General features: G+C 36.0%; 1 protein-coding gene across 1 annotated transcript; it reads left to right on the top strand.

Annotated features, from left to right (window-relative positions):
* Positions 1-15,266: 15,266 nt before the first annotated feature.
* Positions 15,267-16,211, top strand: LOC143672873 (olfactory receptor 8H1-like). The gene has a single exon (XM_077147343.1). The coding sequence runs from the start codon at positions 15,267-15,269 to the stop codon at positions 16,209-16,211; it is 945 nt and encodes a 314-aa protein (XP_077003458.1).
* Positions 16,212-16,631: the final 420 nt, after the last annotated feature.

Below are 16,631 nucleotides of genomic sequence, written 5' to 3'. Positions count from 1 at the left end.
GGGACTGAGGGGAGCTTCCTGGGATGCAGGTATAACATTATCAAATATGCCTCCTTCTGGGACAATATCCAGTCCTCCCAGATGGAGTGAGCATTTCAGCAATCCATCAGCAAGGTCATGTAATATCAACATCCATTGAACAGAACAAACTTTAAAACTTATTTTCCCTACCAATTCTTCATGATGATCTTTTCTTAGGGCATTTATATCACTTCAGAAAAAAGAAATTAAAAGGACTCACTGTGAAAATAGATATTAATTCATAATTTAAAACACTGACTCAAGTGTAAGACTAAATCAAAAAAGTTTATTTGGTACAAAATCTAAAGTTTGACTAGTACATTTCCTAATATAATTTAATGTGGACAGTTTAATTGAACACCATAAGTACATAGAACCTTGAGTAGGGCATGAGATTTTGCAGGATTGTCCAGAGTGAAGCCCATATAAATCCCAAAGTGATTTGAACAGTGAATAAAAAAGTACTTGCAAAATTCCCTTGGGGGACTGATGAGAAAAAGGGAAAATTCAACTTCCCATGTGGAGAATTCCTGACATTCTCACCAGCAGTGGGGACAATAAAAGCAATAGACTGAGCCTTCAATCTTGAAGTTTGCTTATATGAAACTCATCCCCACAAAGGATAGGCTAAGCCTACTTAAAATTAGGCCTAAGATTCACCCCAAGAGTACTTCTTTTGTAGCTCAGATATAGCCTCTCTCTGTCAGCCAACACAACAAGTGAACTCACAGCCTTCCCTCTTTCTCCATGGGACCTGACTCCCTGGTGTTATACATTCCTGGCTATGTGGGAGAGAAATCCTAGCATGAGCTGAGACTCAGCATCAAGGGATTGAGAAAACCTTCTAGACTAAAATATAGAAGAGAGAAAAGAGACAAAATAAAGTGTGAATGGCTGAGAGATTTCAAATAGAGTGGAGAGCTTATCCTGGACCTTATTCTTATGCATTATATAGCTATCACCTTTTCAGTTAAGGCATGTTTGAGAGGCTGGAGGGAAGTGCCTGAAAATGGAGGGCTGGGTTCAGTATACATGTTTCTTGAAGATGAGTGTATAATGATAAAACTTTTGCGATGTGACTGTGATTGTGAAAACCTTGCATCTGATGCCCCTTTTATCTATGGTACAGACAGATGAGTAAAACATATGGATTAAAAATATGTATATAATAGAAGGAACAAATATTAAAATAAATTGAGTAGATTAAAATGACAGTGATAATGAAAGGGAGTGGTGATGGGTATAGAAAAAATAAGGGAAACAAAGTTTAAAATATATTGGGTAGATGGAAATACCTGCAATCAATGAGATGGGGGTAAGAGATATGGCATGTATGCATTTTTTTCTTCTTCCTTTTCATTTCTTTTTCTGAATTGATGCAAACATTCTAAGGAATGATCATGGTGATGAAGATACAACTATGTGATGATATTGTGAGTTGTTGATTATATCCCAAGAATGGAACAATAATATCAGAAGAATGTTCATGTTTGTATGTTGTTATGTTTAGAAAAATAAAATGATAAAATAATAAAGCACTTAGAACTACTGAGCAATATGCCACAAATGAAGATGTGGTCTTGTTCACTATCTAAAAGGAATTTACTATATTATGAACTATAAAATCTATACTTTATTATCTCATTACCTGAATTGTTTAGATATTTCAAATTACAAAGCAAGACATGGTTACAAGCATATTTGTCAAAATGTGATTCATAAATTCAGCAGCACCTGCAAAGGTTGATGGAAATGCAAATGGTCAGGCTTTACACCAGACCTAGAAATTCTGCAGGTAGGAAACAGCTATCTGTATTGTAATGAGTCCTCCAGATGGTTATGATGCTCTTTCTCAAGTTTGGGTACTGGTTATGCAATAGGACTCTCCTTCAGCAGGTCTTCTGCACTGAAAACTATCAGTATTTCACTTAATTTCCAGTCCATTAATGTCTTCCTTCTGCACCCCACATCCATGTAATCATATTCACAAAAATAAACTACACATTTAAAAAACAACATAAAACTTTATTATGAAATCTTATACTTTCATCAGATACAGCTGAAGGAAAAGTGATAAACAAACAGGGAGATTTAATATCCCCATGTGGTATAGCCACCCCGGACAGACTTAGGTATGGATGGCTAGAATTGCAGTTGACTACAAATGCTCCTTATTAAGTGGCTTCAGTAAGTAGCACAATGCTCCCCTTCTATAGGGAGAACTGGGTTTGCATTTTAAAAACTTTTGCTGTAGTGCAAAAGCTATGAAACAAAACTACATCTTTATACTCTATTTCTTAATAGCATATAAAGCAGTTTAGTGTTTTATATTATTTCATATAATGTTAACTTTTTTTTTTTTAATTTTTTTTTTTATTTTATTATTTTTTGTTTGTTTGTTTGTTTGTTTGTTTTTTTTTACATGGGCTGGGGCCGGGAATCGAACCGGGGTCCTCCGGCACGGCAGGCAAGCATTCTTGCCCGCTGAGCCACCGCGGCCCGCCCATGTTAACTTTAATAATGGGAATTCAGAAAGGGCAATCTTACTTTCCAAAATAATTCATTTGTACTTTTGAGGTTTTATTCTGCCTAAGGAACTCTAAGCACCAGTTCAATAACTGCACTTTAATCTACACTAACAACTGACAACACAGTTTTCTTCATTTAATTTTGCAAATCAGGATGACTGGTTCATCCAAGCTTTAGCTGATTCTCAACAATTTCTTATAGAATAAATAGGACTCCGTGTATGTAAGATGAGGTACCAAAGCAGCTGGGTCTGGATTGGTTTCCCTTGAATGAGAGTGGCTATTAAGTGCAATTGATTTTTCTGACTCCTGGCTTCCCCATACAATTAGTTAACTTACTGTACTGATGGAAGAAGCAGAGAGAGCATCAGGGAGTCTGCACAAAATGTCACTCCAGACAATACTCTGCACTGTTTACAAAGAAAAGAGTGATGTTATCCACTCAAACAATAATATCATTACTGCAACTTTGGTGACAGGCTTTTCTCTTAAACAGCTGGGCAAAGCTGCACTCAAAAATGCATATTTGACTTAGGTCATACTGGATAAAAAGGTGATGATTTAAAATTGGGTATTTTAGTATCCAAATATTCTTGAGAAAATTTGGACTTCCTATTACAAATGCAGACTATTTACTGCTAAGTTGTACCCATGTTAACCATCACTAAGATTGAAAAGATGACTTCTAAAACAAACCATATCATTTGTGTTTGCAATTAGTCAGTTCACCAAAAACAAAAACAAAAACAGAAAGACTGAAGGTTTGTGAAGAATTGGTCAAGAAATGGTATTGAAAGTCAGTTTCAGGTTCTAGGGTACTATCAAGGATCACAAATCTCATAAACTTCTTTAAAAATAAAATGCATATTTCTCATAAATATTTAGAGAACATACTGGCATTCAAATCAGTATTTATGTAAGGTGAACATATTTAAACAAACTGTTAATAAATTTCAAACCTCCCCAAGAGTACTTAGTTTGCACAGTAGTTTTAAAAGGAAAAAAATTATGTTTGAATTATAAATCACCACTTTATTAGATCATAAATAAGATCAAGATGCTAACGATAAGTTGACATACTAACAAGTTTTTTATTTCAATAACAATAACAAAAGACTTATTTGATATTCTTTTACAATAGGTTATAAACATTTTATACATGTACATTTGTTACCCTCACACTGAACACACTGAATCTACTTTTTCTTACACCTAGGGACAAAGGTACACAGCACAAGGAGATCAAACTTTGATATACCCCAATGTGTGGGTTTGGCTGTTGCACATGATTTCTTTAGCTAGGGTGATGTTGCAGATGCTGGTCAGTATCTACAATTAGTAATTCACCAACTACACTCAAGTTAAGTACTTTCATGGTTAAGTGGATTGGTTAGCTTCCCAAGCAAGCTGTCTGTGGTAAGGTCTACAGGGAATCTTAGTACCATCATTTCTGTGAGAAAATGTGTCTCAATTCCAAAAGTTAACTAAAAATCTTTGAAATATAGGAATGGTGACTGTGTATATCCATCTCTGTTTGAAGGAAAGATCAGCTGTTAGTAGCACTGTTTCTGGAACACTGGCTAATAAAAAGGTTTGCCTTCTTCTTCACATGTAAATGCATTTAATTATGACCTTCAATACTGAAAAAGAGACAGTGAAGTCATTCAAACTAGTGAGATATAATTAGCTGTTGGCATTTAATAGGAAATGTTGTATTGACTATTCCAATCAGAATCTGCTTAGAATGTAAAGAAAAATCTCTAAGATGTAAAAACAAGAATGAGAAAACAAATGAAATCATTACTGGCTACAAATTCACTACTTAACAATGAGTCTGAGAAAGAACGCATGAGAGCATGCAACTGCCCTAACACAGGGACTAGAAATAAAACTTTAAAAAAGAGAAAAGAACTCATACATCCTGTGTCCTTTGCTTCTCCCTCTCATTGATTCAGGATTTCAATCTACACAATTTTTACCATTTGCTTCCCCCTATAATTTGTTCTCATACTTATTTTTTTACTCATCTGTCCACAACTTAGATAAAAAGGGCACCAGGCAACCACAGAGGTTGTATGATTTTACATTTCCACAAACAGTGAATAAGTGTTCCAATTTATCCACATCCTCTTCAATATTTATAATTCTTGTTTGCTTAATAGAAGCAATTCTGATAGGTGTGAGATTATATTTCATTGAAGTTTTGCTTTGTATTTCCTTAATAGTTAATGAAGATGAGTATCTCTTCATGTGATTTTAGCAATTTTTAATTTCCTCTTTGGAAAACTGTGTTTGTATCTTTTGCCCATTTTATAATTGTTTTATTTTTCCTTATATTGTATTATTCTTCATACAGCTGGATAGCAAAACTCTTATCAGATATATGGTTACCAGATATTCTCTCCCATTCATTTGGCCACCTTATCAAAATTTCTGAAACATATATTTTTGTTGTGAAATATCCATACATTTCAGTCCAACCATATTATACAATCAACAGCTCAAAATATCATCACATAGTTGTGTGTTTTTCACCATGATCACTTATAGAAAATTTGCATCACTCTAGAAAATGAAACATAAAGAACAAAAAGAGCTCAAACATCTCATATCCCTTACTTCTCCCTCTCATTGAACTACAGTATTTCAATCTGCCCAATTTTCCCTTTATTTCATTTTTATCCTTCTTTTCTTTCATTTTTTTTTCTTTACTCATCTGCCCTTACCCTGGACAAAAGGAACATCAGAAACATGATTTTCATAATCACACAGTCATATTGTAAAATCTTTATTGTTATACAGTCTTCTTTAGAATCAATGTTAGTGGAACACAGTTGAACAGTTTCAAGTACTTCCCTACAGCCACTACAATACACCATGGACTAAAGAAGGATATCTATATAATGCTTAAGAATAATCAACTGTCAAGTTCATTTAGAGTGAGAGGCCACCTGTGAGCAACAAAAGAGGCTCTAGAGAGATGAATCTTAGACATAATTATTGATAGGCTTAACCTCTCATTTGCAGGAATAAGATTCATAGGGTGAGCCCCAAGATTGAGGGCTAAGCCTTTTGAATTGGTTGTCCTCACTGCTTGAAAGAATATCAGGAATTCCCCAGATGGGAAGTTTGATATTTCACCCTTTCTCCCAAGTTCCTAAAGGAGACTTTGCAAATACTTTCTAAATTTCTGCCCAAATTACTATGGGATATATTGGGGTATATATTAACTTGTACAATCCAACAAGATCTCATGCACTTTTCAAAAATTCCATGCAATTATGGTTTTCTACTGAATGTGCTATCCAAAATATAAATTTTGCACCAAATAAACATCTCACCTTTGATCTCACACAGAGGTTGAAGTTTGAAAATATGGACTATATCATCCTTAACTAAATATTCTGATTTACTTCAGTCCTATACATATGAGCTACATTCATATGTCTATACAAATCTGGTCCCTTTTTCAACTTTTTTAACAGTTTCTGGCTGGGTAATCCTGACTTTCATACTTTCACTGGTCTAACTCTGAGTCTCAGGTATCAAATAAATATCCAAAGTTTCAGGGAATGACCAAGATACATGCAAAAGGCTCAGTATCTCAAATTTGAGAGATATCCATTACAATTCCTAAATACATGTGACTGCTGGGAGAGCTTGCAATCTGGGAACCTTGAAAATAGCCCCCAACCTGATAACCCATGTTCTCACCTTCAATTCCCTGAGTTTCTATATTATAGTTAATACTTATGAGTAAGCCATGATAATATTTGTCTTTTTGTTTCTGACGTTTTATTCAACATACTGTCCTTAAAGTTCATTCACCTAGTTACATGTCCCACAACTTCATTATTTCTTGCAGCTGCTTAGTTATCTATTCTATGTAAACACCACAGTTCCCCTTTCATTCCTAAGTTATTGTACTTTTATTCCCCCTCCATCCATTGTGAATCAGGAACACCACCACCTTAAACATCAGTGTGCAAATGTTCATTTGTATCCCCACTCTTAATTCCTCCAAACAACTATCTAGCAATGAGATTACAACATCCCCTGGCAACCCTACCCCTAGTCTCCTGTGAAATCATGACATTAACCTCAAGAGGGGCTGCACCTCTCAGCTTTTCTAACATCAGTACATAACTTTCTCCACATTTTATCTAGCACTTGTTTCTCCTTGTTCATTTTTAATCTATTTATTCACATATCAGCCAATTCAACCTAAGTACATAGACATGCCTTTGTCACCATAATATATATGATGAAAAGAAGACATTTCCGGTAGCTACCATGAGGCTGGGAGACGAGGCCAAGAGAAGTTTCCACCCTACCAGCTCTCAGTGCTGGGACTGGTCTCTCTCCCTCCTCTCCAACTCTGGGCGGCATTGAGGGGAGAGCACACGCCGGGCGGGGTGGGAATTCTTCTGGCCTCTGACCGACCACCCGGACAGAGGTGGTGTGCAGAGCCCAGATGGTTCTCCAGCAATTTCTGGGTGGATACCTGTGGGCCCAGGCTTCAGGCTGATCCCAGCTCCAGTGGCTCTGAGGTGGGCGATGCCAGATTGTGGATGTCTACTCTTTGTCCATGAAATCACTCATAGGCCCAGTGATATGGCATAAATTCAAGAGATTGGAAATCCTGCTCCAAAGTTGGGCCCCCTTTCAGCCACCAGCTCTTCAGGGCATTCTAGAATTACTGGAGCAAGAAGTGGTGCCAAGTCCCTTCCCATCCACTATACCAAGTTTCTCTTCCATGACAGCTACTAGGGGAATAGAAATGATACAGAACAGTTCCCAAAACCACGACAGAAATAAAAAAGACAGCGTACCCCATCCTGGAATGGCTGGCTGGCTGAGAGAACCTACTCTGGTGAGATCGCCGAGGGGTGTGGGCTTCACCGGGTGGGGTGGCAAGCGGCTGGAGTCACTCCCTTCCCCCTTCCCAGGCCGGCTGGGAGAAGTGGAAAGGCGGTCCCCTCAAACCGTGGCAGCTGGCACCCACACCACGCGCGGCCCCCCAGACCAACTGAGAGAATTGGATCAGAAATCCCCAGGCCGTGGAGAAAGGCAACAGGGGCCCCCTTCCAAACCCGTGACTCCCCGGGAATGTGCACTCTGCTGGGCGGGCTGCTGTAGCTGGCACCCTCCCGCCAAGCTTGGCACCCCGGGCCGACTAGGAAATTCGGATGGGTGCTTTCCCGGGATGCGGCGGCCAGCAACCCTCCCCGTGTTTGGACCCTGGGCCAGCTGGCACTCTTCCAAGCCACTTCAGTAGCGAACCTCCTGGATGGCGAGAGTTTTCCAAAGTTAAAGGACCCAAACCACATTTTACTGGTGGGACCCACAGACAAACGTGTGCCACGAGCACCACCTACTGGGCAGGATAAGAAAAACAGAACCCAGAGATTTCACAGAAAAATCTTACAACCTTGTTGGGTCCGACACCCAGGGAAATCTGACTAAATGCTCAGACACCAGCAGCAGAAGATAACTGTCCATGCTCAGAAGATTGAGAATATGGCCCAGTCAAAGAAACAAACCAATAGTTCAAATGAGATACAAGAGCTGAGACAACTAATGCTGAATATACAAAAAGAAATGGAAAATCTCTTCAAAAATGATATCGATAAATTGAGGGAGGACATGAAGAGGACATTGGGCTGAACATAAAGAAGGAATAGAAAAACTGAAAAAACAAATCACAGAACTTATGGAAGTGAAGGATAAAGTAGAAAAGATGGAAAAAACAATGGATACCTACAATGATAGATTTAAAGAGACAGAAGATAGAATTAGTGATTTGGAGGATGGAACATATGAATTCCAAAAAGAAACAGAAAATATCGGGAAAAGAATGGAAAAATTTGAACAGGGTATCAGGGAATTCAAGGACAATATGAACCGCACAAATATACGTGTTGTGGGTGTCCCAGAAGGAGAAGAGAAGGGAAAAGGAGGAGAAAAACTAATGGAAGAAATTATCACTGAAAATTTCCCAACTCTTATGAAAGACCTAAAATTACAGATCCAAGAAGTGAAGTGCACCACAAAGAGAATAGACTGAAATAGGCGTTCTCCAAGACCCTCACTAGTTAGAATGTCAGAGGTCAAAGAGAAAGAGAGGATCTTGAAAGCAGCAAGAGAAAAACAATCCATCACATACAAGGGAAACCCAATAAGACTTTGTGTAGATTTCCCAGCAGAAACCATGGAAGCTAGAAGAGAGTGGGATGATATATTTAAATTACTAAAAGAGAAAAACTGCCAATCAAGACTCCTATATCCAGCAAAATTGTCCTTCAAAACTGAGGGAGAAATTAAAACATTCTCAGACAAAAAGTCACTGAGAGAATTTGTGACCAAGAGACCAGCTCTGCAAGAAATACTAAAGGGAGCACTAGAGTAAGATACAAAAAGACAGAAGAGAGAGGTATGGAGAAGAGTGTAGAAAGAAGGAAAATCAGATATGATATATATAATACAAAAGGCAAAATCGTAGAGGAAAATATTACCCAAACAGTAATAACACTAAATGTCAATGGACTGAATTACCCAATCAAAAGACATAGATTGGCAGAATGGATTAAAAAACAGGATCCTTCTATATGCTGTCTACAGGAAACACATCTTAGACCCAAAGATAAACATAGGTTGAAAGTGAAAGGTTGGGAAAAGATATTTCATGCAAATAACAACCAGGAAAGAGCAGGAGTGGCTACACTAATATCCAACAAATTAGGCTTCAAATGTAAAGCAGTTAAAAGAGACAAAGAAGGACACTATATACTAATAAAAGGAACAATTAAACAAAAAGACATAACAATCATAAATATTTATGCACCGAACCAGAATGCCCCAAAATATGTGAGCAATACACTGCAAACACTGAAAAGGGAAATAGACTCATATACCATAATAGTTGGAGACTTCAATTCACCACTCTCATCAATGGACAGAACATCTAGACAGAGGATCAATAAAGAAATAGAGAATCTGAATATTACTATAAATGAGCTAGACTTAACAGACATTTATAGGACATTACATCCCACAACAGCAGGATACACCTTTTTCTCAGGTGCTCATGGATCGTTCTCAAAGATAGACCATATGCTGGGTCACAAAGCAAGTCTTAACAAATTGAAAAAGATTGAAATCATACACAACACTTTCTCGGATCATAAAGGAATGAAGTTGGAAATCAATAATAGGCAGAGTGCCAGAAAATTCACAAATACATGGAGGCTCAACAACACACTCTTAAACAACGAGTGGGTCAAAGAAGAAATTGCTAGAGAAATTAGCAAATACCTCGAGGCGAATGAAAATGAAAACACAACATATCAAAACTTATGGGACGCAGCAAAGGCAGTGCTAAGAGGGAAATTTATTGCCCTAAATGCCTATATCAGAAAAGAAGAAAAGGCAAAAATTCAGGAATTAACTATCCATTTAGAAGAACTGGAGAAAGAACAGCAAACTAATCCCAAAGCGAGCAAAAGGAAAGAAATAACAAAGATTAGGGCAGAAATAAATGAAATTGAAAACATGAAAACAATAGAGAAAATCAATAAGGCCAGAAGTTGGTTCTATGAGAAAATCAATAAGATTGATGGGCCCTTAGCAAGATTGACAAAAAGAAGAAGAGAGAGGATGCAAAAAAGAAGATCAGAAATGGAAGAGGAGACATAACTACTGACCTCACAGAAATAAAGGAGGTAATAACAGGATACTGTGGACAACTTTATGCTAATAAATACAACAATTTAGAGGAAATGGACGGGTTCCTGGAAAGACATGAACAACCAACTTTGACTTAAGAAGACATAGATGACCTCAACAAGCCAATCACAAGTAAAGAAATTGAATCAGTCATTCAAAAGCTTCCTAAAAAGAAAATTCCAGGACCAGAGGGCTTCACATCTGAATTCTATCAAACATTCCAGAAAGAACTAGTACCAATTCTCCTCAAACTCTTCAAAAAAATCAAAGCGGAGGGAAAACTACCTAATTCATTCTATGAAGCCAACATCACCCTCATACCAAAACCAGGCAAAGATATCACAAAAAAGAAAACTACACACCAATCTCTCTAATGAATATAGATGCAAAAATCCTCAATAAAATCTAGCAAATCGTATCCAACAACACATTAAAAGAATTATACATCATGACCAAGTAGGATTCATCCCAGGTATGCAAGGATGGTTCAACATAAGAAAATCAATTAATGTAATACACCATATTAACAAATCAAAGCTGAAAAATCACATGATCATCTCAATTGATGCAGAGAAGGCATTTGACAAGATTCAACATCCTTTCCTGTTGAAAACACTTCAAAAGATAGGAATACAAGGGAACTTCCTTAAAATGATAGAGGGAATATATGATAAACCCACAGCTAATATCATCCTCAATGGGGAAAAATTGAAAACTTTCCCCTAAGATCAGGAACAAGACAAGGATGTCCACTATCACCACTATTATTCAACATTGTGTTGGAGGTTCTAGCCAGAGCAATTAGACAAGAAAAAGAAATACAAGGCATCAAAATAGGAAAGGAAGAAGTAAAACTATCACTGTTTGCAGATGATATGATACTATACGTCGAAAACCCGGGAAAAATCCACAATAAAACTACTAGAGCTAATAAATGAGTACAGCAAAGTAGCAGGTTACAAGATCAACATTCAAAAATCTGCAGCATTTCTATACACTAGTAATGAACAAGCTGAGCAGGAAATCAAGAAACGAATCCCATTTACAATCGCAACTAAAAGAATAAAATACCTAGGAATAAATTTAACTAAAGAGACAAAAAACCTATATAAAGAAAACTACAAAAAACTGCTAAAAGAAATCACAGAAGACCTAAATAGATGGAAGGGCATACCGTGTTCATGGATTGGAAGACTAAATATAGTTAAGATGTCAATCCTACCTAAATTGATTTACAGATTCAATGCAATACCAATCAAAATCCCAACAACTTATTTTTCAGAAATAGAAAAACCAATAAGCAAATTTATCTGGAAGGGCAGGGTGCCCCGAATTGCTAAAAGTATCTTGAGGAAAAAAAACCAAGCTGGAGGTCTCATGGTGCCAGACTTTAAGGCATATTATGAAGCCACAGTGGTCAAAATAGCATAGTATTGGCATAAAGATAGATATATCGACCAATGGAATCGAATAGAGTGCTCAGATATAGACCCTCTCATCTATGGACATTTGATCTTTGATAAGGCAGTCAAGCCAACTCACCTGGGACAGAACAGTCTCTTCAATAAATGGTGCCTAGAGAACTGGATATCCATATGCAAAAGAATGAAAGAAGACCCATCTCTCACACCCTTACAAAAGTTAACTCAAAATGGATCAAAGATCTAAACATTAGGTCTGAGACCATAAAACAGTTAGAGGAAAATGTAGGGAGATATCTTGTGAATCTTACAATTGGAGGCAGCTTTATGGACCTTAAATCTAAAGCAAGAGCACTGAAGAAAGAAATAAATAAATGGGAACTCCTCAAAAATTAAACACTTTTGTGCATCAAAGAACTTCATCAAGACAGTAGAAAGACAATTGGAATCAATATTTGAAAACGACATATCAGATAAAGGTCTAGTATCCAGAATTTATAATGAGATTGTTCAACTCAACAACAAAAAGACAGCCAACCCAATTACAAAATGGGAAAAAGACTTGAATAGACACCTCTCAGAGGAGGATATACAAATGACCAAAAGGCACATGAAGAGATGCTCAATGTCCCTGGCCATTAGAGAAATGCAAATCAAAACCACAATGAGATATCATCTCACACCCACCAGAATGGCCATTATCAACAAAACAGAAAATGACAAGTGCTGGAGAGGATGCAGTGAAAGAGGCACACTTATCCACTGTTGGTGGGAATGTCAAATGGTGCAACCACTGTGGAAGGCAGTTTGGTGGTTCCTCAAAAAGCTGAATATAGAATTGCCATACGACCCAGAAATACCATTGCTGGGAATCTACTCAAAGGAATTAAGGGCAAAAACTCAAACGGGCATTTGCACACCAATGTTTATAGCAGCGTTATTTACAATTGCAAAGAGATGGAAACAGCCAAAATGTCTATCAACAGACGAGTGGCTAAACAAACTGTGGTATATACATACGATGGAATATTATGCAGCTTTAAGGCAGGATAAACTTATGAAACATGTAATAACATGGATGGACCTAGAGAACATTATGCTGAGTGAGTCTAGCCAAAAACTAAAAGACAAACACTGTATGGTCCCAATGATGTGAATCAACACTCGAGAATAAACTTGGAATATGTCATTGGTAACAGAGTTCAGCAGGAGTTAGAAACAGAGTAAGATTATGGGTAATTGGAGCTGATGGGATACAGACTGTGCAATAGGACTAGATACAAAAACTCAAAAATGGACAGCACAATAATACCTAATTGTAAAGTAATCATGTTAGAACAATGAATGAAGCTGCATCTGAAATATAGGTTTTTGTTTTGTTTTGTTTTGTTCTTACTATTATTACTTTTATTTTTTTCTCTATATTAACATTCTATATCTTTTTCGGTTATATTGCTAGTTCTTCTAAACCGATGCAAATGTACTAAAAAATGATGATCATGCATCTATGTGATGATGTTAAGAATTACTGATTGCATATGTAGAATGGTATGATTTCTAAAAAAAAAAATGGACAGCACAATACTACCTAATTGTAATGTAATTATGTTAAAACACTGAATGAAGCTGCATCTGAGCTATAGTTTTTTTCTTATATGTTTTTGTATTTTGTATTTTTATTTTTATTTTTTCTCTATATTATCATTTTATTTCTTTTTCTGTTGTCCTGCTATTTCTTTTTCTAAATCGATGCATATGTACTAAGAAATGATGATCATACATCTATGTGATGATATTAAGAATTACTGATTGCATATGTAGAATGGAATGATTTCTAAGTGTTGTGTTAGTTAATTTTTTTAATTAATAAAAAAATTAACAAAAGAAATCATTTCCTTTTCTTCCATATGGAAACCATACCCCTTCCCCATGCCCCCCACATGTTGGTAATTTTGGCATAATGCCTTTGTGACATTCAGTGGATGTAACATATGTACTGTGTGGAAGCACAGTACAACATTATTGTTGACTACATATCCTAGCTTGCAGAGAGTGTACCTTTTCCTATATGCTGTCCATTTTCAAACCCTTGAAAACAGATTAATTAAGTCTATCTCTAGATATGCCTTCCTTCCCTCTTATGTAATCATCAATGAAAAAATCAGAAAGAAGACCAAATTATGTTGCTCAACATTATGTGTTTTCTATGGGGAAAGCAACTCTCTGTTACAAACCTAACATACATTAGTCTTCAAACTTTTATCCTTGGAATCATTCCAATTAACAGAAATTGGTCCCAGAGATGATCAAATGGTGCATTATCAGCAACATTTAATATAAAAGGTGCCATGAAACTATCATGGTGAAAACCAAGAGATACCCTGATCTGCCTGCATTCACAGTAGCCTCCTGGTAAGCTTGTTAAACCTGATTTCCAGGAGAGCATCCTATTTGAACAGGACCTAAAATAAACTTTTAGATCAGATATTCATGTACAAAAAGGTAAATGAAAGTTATTTCAAAGGATTTTAATTATTATATTGCTGAAAGTTCAGGCTTCTTAAACAGCCTACATATTTTTTTTCTGTGAGAAAATTTCAAGTTGATGTATTTCTAGACAGATAATGCTGCAAGTACTTTTTCACTAACTTTGGCTCATGGTAAGTATTCTTGTATTCTCAAAGTTAGAGTTTTTTAGTCTAATACAAAACAGGAATATTATTAGAAGGGTGTGAAAACACATACACATATCATGTAAGCCTTACCTACCTAAGTGTATCTAAGTGAATATATTTCCATTTGCATAAATGAAAATATAGATTTGATGGATTCAGATTAACAAAGGAAGGTATATATATCAATATAATTTTTGGAAGAAATTTCATTTTAAATAACCCCTAAAAATATATCTTCTGAAAATTAAGTGCAATGTGTGTGCTATAATATTAATAAACCCCAGTAATGACACTTAAGTTTTTAATTTTGAATCTGTAATTTCTATTAAATATTATAGGATTCAATAGAACAATAAATGAAGCATAAATCTCCCTATCATTGTGGTCTATACATATAGTATTATTTTTCTGTTTTCCTGAAATTAGTTTTAAGTATGTATAGAGTGCTATGGACATGTTCTGTGGACTCACATATTCTTGGTAGAATCACAGATCCAACATAACTCTTTGTGGTAATGTCTGAATAAATTAACATTCTGTGCCCTTTTTATTTTCTAAAAAAGATTATGCACTACTATTACCCAAGGTATAATATTTTTTCTGAATGAGTAGGTAAATAAAAGAAGCATTTATAAAAATGTCAAATTCATTTTAATAATGTGATATATATGAGCTTCTATTACATAATATCAAATGATGATTTATGGCTAATTTAGATTGGACAATCCTGTTCTTTCTTTCCAGTCATATTTTGTAAACTACTATTTATTATGAATATGTAGAGTATAGAAACTTTGTTTTTTAAATGCCTTATCAATCACAAAACAGATATAATTTCAAAACATTTATGCAAAGTATCACCTTTGATTTCTCAACAGTTTACAACAGTGAATGCTATGGAAAGTAGGAATAACACAAATGTGCCTGACTTCATTCTTATGGGATTGACAGAATCTGGGGAAATCCGGTGGGCCCTCTTTACACTGTTTCTCCTGATATACCTGATTACCATGCTGGGCAATGCAGGGATGATACTGATAATTCACCTGAATCTCCAACTTCACACCCCCATGTACTTTTTCCTCAGCCAGCTCTCATTCCTTGACCTCTCTTACTCAACAGTCATTATACCTAAAACCTTAGAGAATTTGACTTCCAACAAATATATTTCATTTGTGGGCTGTTTCACTCAGATGTCTTTTTTTTTCTTATTGGCTGTCACTGAATTTTTTCTTCTATCTTCCATGGCCTATGACCGCTATGTAGCTATTTGCAATCCTCTAAACTACCCAGTTGTCATGCCCATGAGACTCTGCCATGCCCTCATCACTGGATCCTATATGATTGGCTTCACTGAATCATTAGTCAATCTTATTTACATGAACAGTTTGCATTTCTGCAAATCCAATGTAATTTATCACTTTTTCTGTGATGTAATTCCAATGTTAGTTCTGTCCTGCACAGACACTCATGACTCTGAAATCATGCTATTCATTGTTGCTGGTTTAAATGTACTATTGTCTCTTTTCATAATCTCTATCTCCTATGGATCCATTCTGTCCACTATCCTGAAGATTAATTCCACCTCAGGAAAGCACAAAGCCTTCTCTACTTGTGCCTCCCACCTCTTGGGAGTCACCTTCTATTACAGTACTTCAATTTTTATTTATTTAAAACCAAAAACATCTTATTCTTTGGGAAAGGATCAAGTGGCTTCTGTGTTTTATACTATGGTGACCCCCATGCTGAATCCACTCATTTATAGTCTTAGGAACAAAGAAGTGAAAAATGCTCTCTTTAGATTCATGCAGAAGAGAGATGGCACAAGACAATTTAAATGATGGGGAGGCTGAATATTTAACCTCATCTTTAGTGTCCTTCCTATTTAAGTATAATTTAATCTCAAATATAAAGATACCCTTTAGTTAATTTGCATTTATTCTGAGCCATCTGTCCTACACCACACATGATCTAGAATATTTTGAAGGATATGTTAGAAATCTGCATAGCAATAGAAAGCCATAAAATGTATGCCATCCCTTTGGCCTAAATATATGAGTTTTTAAGAGCAATATGATAAAAGTTTTGCATCATCTTTCAAAATGTATCATAGAAATAACCATGCATGTTCAAATTTCACAGAATTGTATTATGAAGAAGACTTTCAGGGGTCATTCCATTTATTGTATATAATAGAAACATAGCTGATCATAAAAATTGCTACTTTTGACATGACAATCTAGGGTTTTAGCTCTGTCAGG

This window comes from Tamandua tetradactyla (genome assembly GCF_023851605.1).
Source record: "Tamandua tetradactyla isolate mTamTet1 chromosome 18 unlocalized genomic scaffold, mTamTet1.pri SUPER_18_unloc_1, whole genome shotgun sequence".
Lineage (NCBI taxonomy): Eukaryota > Metazoa > Chordata > Mammalia > Pilosa > Myrmecophagidae > Tamandua > Tamandua tetradactyla.
This window is presented reverse-complemented; position numbering and strand designations above follow the sequence as displayed.